Below are 12,689 nucleotides of genomic sequence, written 5' to 3' on the forward strand. Positions count from 1 at the left end.
TATAAAATAAATAAATAAATCTTTTTTTTTTTTTTAATGAGGATTGTTTCAAAGAGAATTACTAAATTTAGGGAACATTTTAAAATGCCTAAATTTTGTTTAATTTGTATTAAAATTTAAAGATGTCATAAAGATTATACTTCTAATTACACAGTCAGGTAATGAAGACATGCTGGTTAAACATATCCTACTCTTAGTTATTTGTTTCCTTTATTTTTATTTACTTTTTACTTATTGATTTTAGAGAGAGAGAGGAAGGGAGAAAGAGAGAGAGAAAGGAACTTCGATCTGTTCCTGTCTGTGCCCTGACTAGGGATCAAACCGACAACCTCTGGGCTATGAGATCTGGCCAGAGCTATTAGTTTGTTTTAAGAGGGAATTCCTGTCCTTCTGAAACTGCCTTGAATTGAGACATTGTTCTACCCGAATTCTCCTTCTAACTCTCCAACTATGGCTCTGCAATCTTCTTTGCTACATTCCTCTTCTGCTCATATCCTAAAATGTTAGTATCCTTAGGGTTCTATTCCCATAACAGGTGATTCCCCAATAACAGCTATGATTTATTGCACATTAATTATGCATCCACACTGCTCTAAGTGCTTTATATGTATCACTTATCCTCATAACTACTGTATGAAAGGTCCTATTATAGTGAAACCCAAGATGACATGAATTCAAATTTAACACGATTGTTGACTGGCAGTGAAGAAAGAAAAATGATAGTAAATGGAAAGAGTATTAAAATCAATTGACAAACTGTACAATTTATAGAAGGCAATATAGCAATTAAGAATGCCACTCATTTTTTTTTTCATTTTAGAAAGAGGAAAAGAGAGAGAGAGAGTCAGAGAGAGAAGGGGAAAGGAGCAGGAAGCATCAACTCCCATATATGCCCTGATCAGGCAAGCCAGCAGTTTCAAACCAGCAACCTCAGCATTGCAGGCCGATGCTTTATCCACTGTGCCATCACAGGTCAGGCAAGAATGACACTCTTAACCCAACTTCTGAGCAAGCTCTGGTTTCTAGCTCTGCCATTTACAGGCTATAAGACCTTAGTTAGATTATGTCAAAATGTCTCCAATTCATTATTTGTAAAGTAGGAATAACTCAAGAGAAAATAAAGCATTTGCTTATACATAGATTTGTAGCAGCTTGATGGTAAATAAACAAGTTGTGATATATCAAAAATGAAATACTACTCAGATATAAAAAGTAATGATTTACTGATACACATAAAATCATTGACAATTTTCAAAATAATTATGCCAAGAAGCCAGAACCCCTCCCCCAAATGAAAAAAACAAAACAGAACAAAAAAACCGCTGTATGACTTCATTGAAGTATAGTACTAGAAAATGCAAACTAGTTTACAGTGATAGCAGGTAGAACAGTGGTTGCCTGGGGACCAGCAATGGGGAAGAAGAGAGATTACAAAGAGGCTTGATTGAGGAAACTGTTAACGTGTGAGTATGCTCATTTTCCTGACTGGTGATGGCTTCACAGGTTTATGCATATGTCAGAACTTAACAATTTGTACACTTTAAATATGTACAGTTTATTTTATGTCAGTAACAACTCAATAAAACCTTAAAAAAGGAGTAACATCTCACAGGGTCATTGTACTTAAAATAAAACATAATATAGGGGGTCCTCAGGTTATGACACAGTTCCTACAACAGTAACATTACCAGAATTTTGGTGTAAGTTGAAATACACTTTAGCCTAAGTCAGGTACCTATCCTAACACAGTTGTAAAATCATAATCTAGAACATAAAAACACAACTAAGCCTCAGAAAAAGATTACTGCGTATTCTTCTGCCACATGCAACCAAATTAGTTTATCCATGTAGTAAGTATGATGCTAACAGTGTAAGCTGAAACACTCACGTTTCAATTTTTTTAAGATTTTATGGCAGTGAGTGTTGTAAACTCGAAAGGTATGTTGAGACTGTCATAACCTAAGGACTCCCTGTATATGTATTATAACTTAAAAGTCTACGGTTCAAACTTGATACAAATTTAAAGAATTTTATTGTACTTCTATTGGGGGGGGCAAACCCTATAAAAACAAAAAATAATGCCTATAAAAAGTTATACATGGCCCTGGCCGGTTGGCTCAGCGGTAGAGCGTCGGCCTGGCGTGCGGGGGACCCGGGTTCGATTCCCGGCCAGGGCACATAGGAGAGGCGCCCATTTGCTTCTCCACCCCCACCCCCTCCTTCCTCTCTGTCTCTCTCTTCCCCTCCTGCAGCCCAGCTGGGGCTCCATTGGGGCGAGGATGGCCCGGGCGCTGGTGATGGCTCCTTGGCCTCTGCCCCAGGCGCTGGAGCGGCTCTGGTCGCGGCAGGGCGACGCCCCGGAGGGGCAGAGCATCGCCCTTGCTGGGTGGATCCTGGTCGGGCGCATGCGGGAGTCTGTCTGACTGTCTCTCCCCGTTTCCAGCTTCAGAGAAATACAAAAAAAAACAAACAAAAAAAAAACACTAAAAAAAAAACTAAAAAAAAAAAAAGTTATGCATTCATTAAAATAAAATTTTTAGCTTAAGCCTATCAGAGCATCAAAAGAAATATATTAACTATTTTATTGAATATAAGCAAAGTATTGTGTTAGAGGCTTTACTTAGATTATTTCATAAAATCCTTACAACAATCCTTTGAAATTGGTGGTATTGTTTCTATTTCCCATATAAAGATTTAAGAGGCTCATAGTGAGCACATAACTTGTTCAAATTTATACACGAAGTGAAAAAGGTAAAACACTCAGCCAGACCTCATGGATTCCAAAGTCCATGGCAATGATTATTTTTACTTCACTGAAAAGAGGTTCCCTGATTGCTGCTGGCTTTAGATAGGGAAGTCTCACAGATTCTAAACAGGAGACAAAACCTTCAGATTTGGCATTCTACTACATAAAGTGAGTAAATCAGCATCACTTACCATATCTGTAGCTTGATCTTCTTTCCTTGTAATTCAACTGTTTTGATCTTAAAGTCTATTCCTACAACATAGAAAAGAAAAGGTAAATTGTATCTTTGGCTGTGAACTGGGCTATACTAAAATTAATTGGAATAAAAACATACTTTTAGCCCTGGCCAACTAGCTCAGTTGGTTAGAGCATCATTCTAAAATGATAAGGTTGTGGGTTCGATCTCCGGTCAGGGAACATACAAGAATCAACCAATGGCCCAACAGGTGGTGGCGCAGTGGATAGAGTATCAACCTGGGACACTGAGGTCCCAGGTTTGAAACCCCGAGATTGTCAGCTTGAGAGCAGGCTCATCCGGCTTAAGCATAGGCTCACCAGCTTGAGTACAGGGTTGCCAGGTTGAGCCTGGGAATCACTGACATGATGCCATGGTCGCTGGCTAGAGCACAAGGTTGATGGCTTGAGCAAGGGGTCATTGGCTTGGTGCACGAGAAGCAATCAATGAACTAAAGTGACACAACTATAAGTTAATGCTTCTCATTTCTCTCCCTTCCTGTCTCTCTTGCAAAAATAAAAAATAAAAAAAAATCAATAATGAATGCAATGATAAGTGGAGCAACAAATAGATGTTTCTTTTTCTCTCTCCCACAAACACACTTAAAATGTGTACATCTGGCTCTAGATATTTACTAGGTATGTAATTCTGACCAAATGCATCCAATTTTAAACCTGAGTAATAATTAAGATCCAGGATGGTAGAAGAAATACTATACGAAAAGAGTGAGTTCTTACAATTAGAAAATAAAAAAGTACAATTTAAAATATCTAATGCAAAGGAATAAAAGATGCTCCTAGTTGGAAAAAAAAATACAGCCTTCTTAGCTTGCAGAGCAATAGAAAACTATGAGGGTGCTTGCTTCGGCAGCACACACACTAAACTTGGAATGATACAGTGATTAGTATGGCCCATGCACAAATTCATGAAAAAATTATGAAAGATAAAAGGGTCATTTCATAATGAAAAAGGGGTCAATTAACTAAGAAGACAGAAAAATACTAAATGTGCCTGACCTGGGGTGGTGCAGTGGATCAAGTGTCGACCTGGAATGCTGAGGTTGTTGGCTAGAGCAGGGAGATCATCCACACCATCCCAAAGCTCATCAGCTTGAGCCCAATGATTACTGGCATGAGAAGCCCAAAGTTTCTGGCTTGAGCAAGAGGACACTGGCTCAGCCCTGCTCAAGGCACATATGAGAAGCAATCAATGCACAACTAAAACTGAAAGCGACCACAACTTGATGCTTTACCCTCTCTCCCTTCCTAAAAATAAAATCAAATCATCAAAAGAGGAAATCTTTTTTTTTTTAAACACAGATTCTTGGGATCTAGCTCAAACAAGTATTTCAATTTACAGAAGGTCTAATTCATTTATCATTTTCAGATGCTCAGGAAATTGAAGAACACTATCAGCCCAAACATTTGTCTTTAATGATGTTGCAGAAGCGCCATCCAGTGGCAAGAGGACCAACTGCAACTTCAAACCACTATAAATATCATTTTTCCAAGGCTTGTTTCCATGACACATCAATACACAGTAATTAATGAAAGCACCTATATAATTGAACTCCATATAACCAAAGTTTAACAACTTATAGCTAAATGATCATATCTGTGGTTTTTGTTTTTTTTTTTCCACATATTTGAGAGATCAGAGAGAGAGGAAGGGAGACAGAAAGAAGCATCAACTTGTTTTTCCACTTAGTTGTTCCATTTAGTTATGCACACTCATTGACTGCCTTTCTCATATATGTTCTGACCAGGAATCAAACCTCGGGACCTTGACAGAGCCAGGACGATGCTACCTGTCCAGGACCATATCTGTGGTTTTTAACAGTGTTCCCACCACACCAGGAGAGGAAGTAAAAATCACATATGTATGGTAATTTTTTACTCTTCCACCTCCCCCCCCCCCATTGATTTGAGGGACAGGGTAAAAGGAGGAGAGAGAGAAGCCTCAACTTGTCGTTCCACTTAGTTGTGCATCTACTGATTGCTTCTCATCTGTGTCCTGACCAGGGCTCGAATTGGCACTTGAGATAGAGCAGGTGACCTGGGATAGAACAGTGATTCCGGTGCTCCAGGACCACGCTCCATCCACTGCATCACCGGCTAGCACCACATCTGTGGCTTTTAACAAGTGAAAATCAATGTTTTCACCAAACCAGGAAAGCAAGTAAGAATTACATACCTACAATATTCTGAATGTAGCTTAGTCTGAAATTTAAGAGACCAGTTGTAGTCCTAGTTCTGTCATTAAAACACAAATTTCAAAAAGGCCATTTTCCAACATGGACATTACTTTCTTTATCCAGATGCAGATGTGAAGATGCAGAATGCAAAAAAGTTCCCTCTAAAGATCCTTTCATCTAATAATGGCTTAGTAAACACAGAATTTACAATGTGCCTAGCACTGTTTTATGCCTATTGCATGGATTATAACTCATGAAATTCTCAGAATAATCCTAGTCCACAGTATTATTTCCATTCTACAAATGAAGACTAGGATAAAATAGCAGCAGCAGCAGCAGAAAAAAAGAGAAAGAACAGTAAAACCAATAATATTTACTGGATAATTACTAAGTGTTCCAAGCACATATACCGCCGATCCTCTGAGAAAGTGCCAATACACTTACTTTACAGAAGAGAAAACTTAAGGTAATTTACTTAAGATCATAGAATAGGCGGCAGAGCCAGGACTCAGTTCCATGTGTTTAATTTCAGACCATGCATGCTCTTAACCTACAGTTCCACAATTCCATTTTTATTTACTTATTTTCTATTGATGTAATATTTACATAACATAAAATTTACCATTTAAAGTGAACAATTCATTACATTCAGAATATTGTGCAATCACTACCTCTACCTAGTTCCAAAATGTTTTATTTCCTCAAAAGGAATTCCATACCCGTGAAGCAGTTGTTTTCTGCTTTCCATTATCCCCTCTTACGACTCCCTGGAAAGCACCAGTCTGCATTCTATCTCTATAGATTTGCCTATTCTGGATATTTCATAAAAATGGAAGCACACAACTTTTGACCTTTCGTGTCTGGCTTCTTTCACTTAGCCTAATAATTTTACAGTCCATCCACAGTGTAGCATATATCAGCAATTCATTCCTTTTTAGGACTGAATAATATTCTATTATATACACCATAATGTATTTATCCACTCATCTGTTGATGGATATGTTGGCTGTTTTCACCTTTTGGCTTTTGTGAAGTGTTGCTATAACATGCACGTACTTATATTTATTTGACTACCTGTTTACAATTCTTTGGCGTATATATGGTGGGTCATACAGTAACTTTATCATTAACTCTTTGTGGAACTGCTATTTTCCACAGCAGCTGCATCATTTTACATTCCCACTAGCAATGTAGACGGTTAAATTTTTCTGTATCCTAACCAATGCTTATTGTTTTCCTTTTTTAAAATTTAGTCATCCAACTGGGTGCGCATAAAGTGGCACCTCACTGTGATTTCAATTTCCATTTTCCTAACAATTAATGATACTGAGCAACAATTCATGCACTTGCTGAACATTTGTATATCTTCTTTGGCAAAGTGTCTATTCAAGTCCTTTGCCCATTTTTAAATCAAGTTGTTTGTCTTTTCGTTGTTGAGTGGTAAAAATTCTTTATATACTGTGAACCAGACCCTTATCAGATACACATATTTTGCGAGAGAGAGAGAGACAGGAAGAGACAGGAAGGGAGAGAGATGAGAAGCATAAACTTGTAGTTGTTTCACTTTAGTTCTTCCTTGATTGCTTTTCATATGTGCCTTGACTGGGGTGGAGGGGGCTCAAGTCAGTGACCATGGGATCATGTTGATGATTTCACGCTCAAGCTGGTGAGCCTGCAATCAAGCTGGCAACTTTGGGGTTTCAAACCTGGGGTCTTCAGTGTCCCAGGTCAACACTCTATCCACTGTGTCACCACCAGCCAGGCCCTTATCAGATGTATGATTTGCAGATACATTCCTCCATTCTGTAGGCTGTCTTTTCACTTTAATTTCCTTTGAAACCCAAGTTTTTAGTTTTAATGAAGTCCAATTAAGTTACCCTTTTCTTTTTGCTGCATGCTGTAACTCCACTGGTTTTAATTTTAAAGATGAGACGGGTAAAGGTCTAGAAATTGAAAAACTGACAGAACCAAAGCTAGTTCAACTTTTTCCAACTGCCCTGTAGGAAGTAATAGAGAAATAGTACAAGCATTTCTAGTATTTGTATATAGACACACAAACATACATATATATTGTCTATGAGCTATTTCACATCCTAGTGTGTCCCAGCAAAATAAGCTACACTTACTACATACTTGGCAGTGAATGCAACAAAGTCCTTCTGTTGAAGAAATTTACATTCCAGAGAAGGGAGACAAAATAAAAATTTTAATGTTAGTAGTGATAAATGCTGTAAACAAAACAGAAGGATAGCTACTTTATACAAGGAAATCAAGAAATGCCTCACTGAGAGACCTTTGAGCACAGATCTCAGGAGGTTTGGAAACAAAACAAGCCATGTGAATATCTGAATAGAGTGTTCCAGGTAGAGAAAGTAATTACGTGCAAAGGGTCTAAGGTGGAAATATGTTTGACGTGTTTGAGACAGATGGGTAGGGCCTGACCAGGTGGTGGCGCAGTGGATAGAGTGTCAAACTGGGATGCAGAGGACATAGGTTTGAAACCCGAGGCCGCCGGCTTAAGTGCAAGCTCACTAGCTTGAGTGTGGGATCATAGACATGACCCCATGGTCATAGCTGGCTTAAACAAAGGGTCAGTTAGTTGCTCTGCTGTAGTATCCCACCCAGTCAAGGCACATATGAAAAAGCCATCAAAGAACTAAGGTGCTGCAACAAAGACCTGATGCTTCTCATCTCTCCCTTCCTGTCTGTCTGTCCTTATCAGTCCCTCTGTCTGAGACACACACACACACGGCACATCAGTAGGGCCTGACCTGTGGTGGCGCAGTGGATAAAGCATCAACCTGGAATGCTGAGGTTGCCGGTTCGAGATCCTGGGCTTGCCATGTCAAGGCACATACCAGAAGCAGGTTGATACTTGCCATTCCCCATCCCTCATCCTTCCTCTCTTTAAAATCAAGAAAAAAAGAAAAGAAACATGGGTAGGGGTTTGGTACAGTGATATGGGCCATTCTAATCCATGAACATGGTAGAATGCTATTTATGTGGCCCTTTAAATTCACTCAGTAGTACTTTGTAATTTTCAGTGCCTAGGTCTAGTACATATTTTGTTAAATTTATTTCTATTTCATTTTAATTTTTGGATGCTATTGTAAATGATACTTTTATATAGTATTTAGTATATTGTATATACTATATAGTTAATAGTATTTGTATATTGACTTTATATCCTGAAAACCTGCTATATTCACTTATTAATTCTAGTTGCTCTTTGTTCTGGGTGGGGGAAGAGGTTGTTTAGGGTTTTCTATGTATATAATCAGGGGTCTGTAAAAAAGCACTTCATATCATCTTTCTTTCAAACCTCTAGAACCTATTTCTTACTCTTGTTTTATTGTATTAGCTATACTTTCTAATACCATGTTGCTTTGCACTTGATCCTTGAGAGAAAACTTAGACTGGAAGCTTCACCATTAAAATATCATGTTAACTGTACATTAAGTAGTAGGTTGAGGAAAAGTCCTTCCATTTCTAGTTTATGATTTATCAAGACACAAAAAATGAGTTGCACTTATCAAATGCTTTTTCTATACCTATACCTATTAAGATGATCATTTTTTTTCTTTATTCCTTTAAAGTAGCTAATTAAAATAGATTATGATGTCAAATCAACACTGGATTCCTGAAATAAAGCCCAGTTGGTCATGACACATTATTCTTTTTGAAGTTCCTGGAATTGATTTGCAATTATCTAGATCTTTTAAAAAATTTATTGATTTAACAGAGAGCAGAGAAAACGGTAGGGGCAGGGGCTGAGAGGATCGGAAAGCATCAACTAGGTGCTTCTTGTTTGTGCCTTGACCGGGGAAGTCCAGGGGTTTCAACCCAGCAACCTCAGCATTCCAGGTCAATGCTTTATCCACTGCGCCACCACAGGTCAGGCGATAAGAATTATTATATACACGTTAAAGAAGGGCATGTCAATATTCATTAGAGACAGGTCATGTCTTTGTCTGGTTTTAGTATCCAAGATAAGCCTGACCTGTGGTGGTGCAATGGATAAAGCACTGACTTGGAATGCTGAGGTTGCTGGTTCGAAACCCTGGGCTTGCCTGGTCAAGGCACATATAGAAGTTGATGCTTCCTGCTTCTCCCACCTTCTCTCTCTCTCTCTCCTCCCTAAAATGAATAAAATCTTTAAAAAACAAAACAAAAAAAACGTATCCAAGATAAGGTTGGGCCCATAAATGATTTGAAAATGTGCCTTCTTCCTCTACCAGAAGACTAGTACTTTCTTCTTTAATGCCTGACCAGGCGGTGGCACAGTGGATAGAGTGTTGCACTGGAACGGATGCAGAGGACCCATGTTTGAAACCCTAAGGTCGCCAGCTTGAGCAAGGGGTCACTTGGTCTGCTGTAGCCCCCCAGTCAAGGCACATATGAGAAAGTAATCAGTAAACAACTGGTGCCACTACAAAGAATTGATGCTTCTCATCTCTCCTTCCTGTCTGTCCCTATCTGTCCCTCTCTCTGTCTCTGTCACACACACAAAAGTTTGATAAAATCTGCATGACCTATGGTGGTGCGGTGAATAAAGCATTGACCTGGAACAGTGAGGTCGCTGGTTCAAAGCCTTGGGCTCACCTGGTCAAGGCACATATAGGAGTTGATACTTCCTGCTGCTCCTTCCTTCTTCTCTCTCTCTCATCTCTCTCTAAAAATGCATATATAAAATCTAAAAATTAATTAACAAATAAAAGTTTGATAGAATTCATCAGTGAAGTCATCTGGGCCTTGAGATTACTTTCCGAAAAATTTAAATTAAGTTTCAATTTCTTTAATATATGTTCGTTTACTCTATCAATCACTAAAGAGAAATGGTGAAATACCCAACTATGTAATTGTCAACTTACCTCTTCCAATTCTATCAGTTTTTGCTTCAAGTATTTTGAAACTCCATTATTAGGTATATACATTTATCATTATCAAGACTCTTCATTCCTGAAAATATATATCCCTTGCTCTAAAATCTCTAATATTAATACAGCCACTTGAGCATTTTGATGATAGTATATATAGCTTATTAGATATACCTAACTTTTTTAGTGGTTGTGCTAGGGTTTATAATATACATCTTTAAAATTTTTATTTATTTATTTTTGAGAAAGAGGGGAAGGGTGTGTGTGGGACAGGTGGGAGGGGAAGGGAAGGTGAAGAAGGAGACACTGATTTGTTGTTCCACTTATTTATGAATTCATTGGTTTATTCTTGTTATATGCCCTGATCAGGGGAGGGAGTTGAATCCACAACCTTGGCATATTGGGTCAACACTCTACCAGTGGTCGGCAAACTCATTAGTCAACAGAGCCAAATATCAACAGTACAACAACTGAAATTTCTTTTGAAAGCCAAATTTTTTAAACTTAAACTATATAGTTAGGTACATTGTTATTAACTTAATTAGGGTACTCCTAAGCTGGCCTTTGATAAAAACGTCGCATGCTATTAGGTCACATGTGGCTGTGAGCCGTGGTTTGCCGACCACTGCTCTAGCCAATTGAGCTAGCCAGGGCCTTATAATATACATCTTTAACAACAACATCTACCTTCAAACAATTTTATATTGCTTCTCATATTACTAATAGAACCTTACAGTAGTATACTACCATTTTCTCCCTCCATTAGGCTTTTAAAAATCTTGTATTTCTACAAGTTATATATTTTACCTCTAATATTATAAATCCTAAAAAACATTAAATTTTTTTTTGCTTTAAACAGTCAATTCTCTTTGAAATAAATTAAAATTTGAGAAAAAACCCCACATTTTTACCATTTCTTATCCTCTTCATTCCTATTTGTAAATATGAGTTTCCATTTGGCATGATTTTCTTGGGCCTGAAAAGCTTCATTTAACATTTATAAGTGTGTGAGACTGCCAGTAAGAAATTCTCTCAGCTTTTGTTTGTCTGGAGAACATCTTTATTTTGCCTTCATTTCTGAAAGATAATTTTGTTAGGATTAAATTCTAACTTTATAGTTTGTTTCCCTTTCAGAACTTTAAATATGTTTTCCACTGTCTTCTGGCCTGCACTGTTTCTTTTTCCCCTTTCTCCCTTTTGGGAGTAATGTGAATTTAAGAAACATTTTATTTTAAAATGGTTTTACAGAAAACTTGCAAAAAATAGAGTTCATGTATTCTTTTCATCTATCTTCTCCTAATGTTACTGCTTACACAACCATCTCTCAAAAACCAGAAGGTAACACTGGTACACAATGCACCTTTTCTAAGCACTTCTTTGTTTTCTGGCACCAAAGATGCAAGGTTCCAGGAACATCTTGCATTTCTCCTACTCCGGCTCTGGGTGGGAATCAACCAGTTCTTCGAAGAGCCCTGGTTCCTTTTTTTATTGAAGATTTGTAAAGTCCAACATCTGGGCAGTAGGTATGTTCATTGCTACTAGAGTGTCATTGCTTAGAGGCTTTCCCAGAAAACAGGACGAGGAAATATATTTATGTATACTAACCCATGTCTACACATACCTACAATTCCATAACAATCTGTATGTATATATAAAACTGAGTTCATACTGCCACCTCTTATTCCAATCTAACATAGTTTATCTAGGTTTCTTCCTTTCCTTACTTGTAACACCACCCCCTTCCTTTTTTTTTTTTTTTTTTTTTTTTTACAGAGACAGAGCGAGAGTCAGAGAGAGGGATAGGGACAGACAGACAGAAACGGAGAGAGATGAGAAGTATCAATCATCAGTTTTTCGTCGCGACATCTTAGTTGTTCATTGATTGCTTTCTCATATGTGCCTTGACCATGGGCCTTCAGCAGACTGAGTAACCCCTTGCTCAAGCCAGCGACCTTGGGTCCAAGCTGGTGAGCTTTGCTCAAACCAGATGAGCCCGCGCTCAAGCTGGCGACCTCGGGGTCTCGAACCTGGGTCCTCAGCATCCCAGTCCGACACTCTATCCATTGCACCACCGCCTGTTCAGGCACCACCCCCTTCCTTTAACAATCAGAAACCTGGCTCATTATCTAAAATAGGTTTACTTATATATTCATCCTGGTATACAGTAGTCCTCTCTTAACATTGTCAATAGGTTATTGAAAATGGCAACTCTGACAGACGCCATTCCATCTCAGGGCCACTCACACACACAGTTACGCCCACTCAGACTGGGACAATTTAGGCACACCAATTCACCTCACATGCACACCTTTAGGATGTGAGAGGAAACCAGAGTACCTGAAGATATTGGGAGAATCTGCAAATTCCACACAAGACTGTGGAGTGGCCAGGGATTTTTCTTTCTCCTCAATGTTATAACAAAACAATGTTGAACGAAACCATGTTATTTGAGGACCTGGTTCATATATAAAGTAGTTTCAGACTTGCTAACCCTTGCCCTTATAAGAAACTTGATTCACTAACTATACAATTCTTTTTATCTTTAGCCTTACAGTATCTAAACAAAATACTCTTTTCTAGAGTAACTTTGATTAGTCCTTTTTTCCTCCTCAGTGCAGTTGTTACTGATTTGCAATA

The 12,689-nt window shown here is 38.3% G+C and overlaps 1 protein-coding gene and 1 non-coding gene across 2 annotated transcripts in view; one reads left to right on the plus strand and one right to left on the minus strand.

The window, feature by feature from the left end:
* Positions 1-12,689, minus strand: part of RAB10 (RAB10, member RAS oncogene family) — a 76,309-nt gene that overhangs the window by 21,402 nt on the left and 42,218 nt on the right. Inside the window, exon 2 of the mRNA XM_066378707.1 lies at positions 2,938-2,998. Coding sequence (XP_066234804.1) covers positions 2,938-2,998 — 61 coding nt within the window. The remainder of the gene's footprint in view (positions 1-2,937; positions 2,999-12,689) is intronic.
* LOC136402034 (U6 spliceosomal RNA) lies at positions 3,836-3,941 on the plus strand. Its single transcript, XR_010750935.1, has one exon. It is a non-coding gene; the product is annotated as a U6 spliceosomal RNA (small nuclear RNA).

Source organism: Saccopteryx leptura, chromosome 3 (assembly GCF_036850995.1).
Source record: "Saccopteryx leptura isolate mSacLep1 chromosome 3, mSacLep1_pri_phased_curated, whole genome shotgun sequence".
Taxonomy (NCBI): Eukaryota; Metazoa; Chordata; class Mammalia; order Chiroptera; family Emballonuridae; genus Saccopteryx; species Saccopteryx leptura.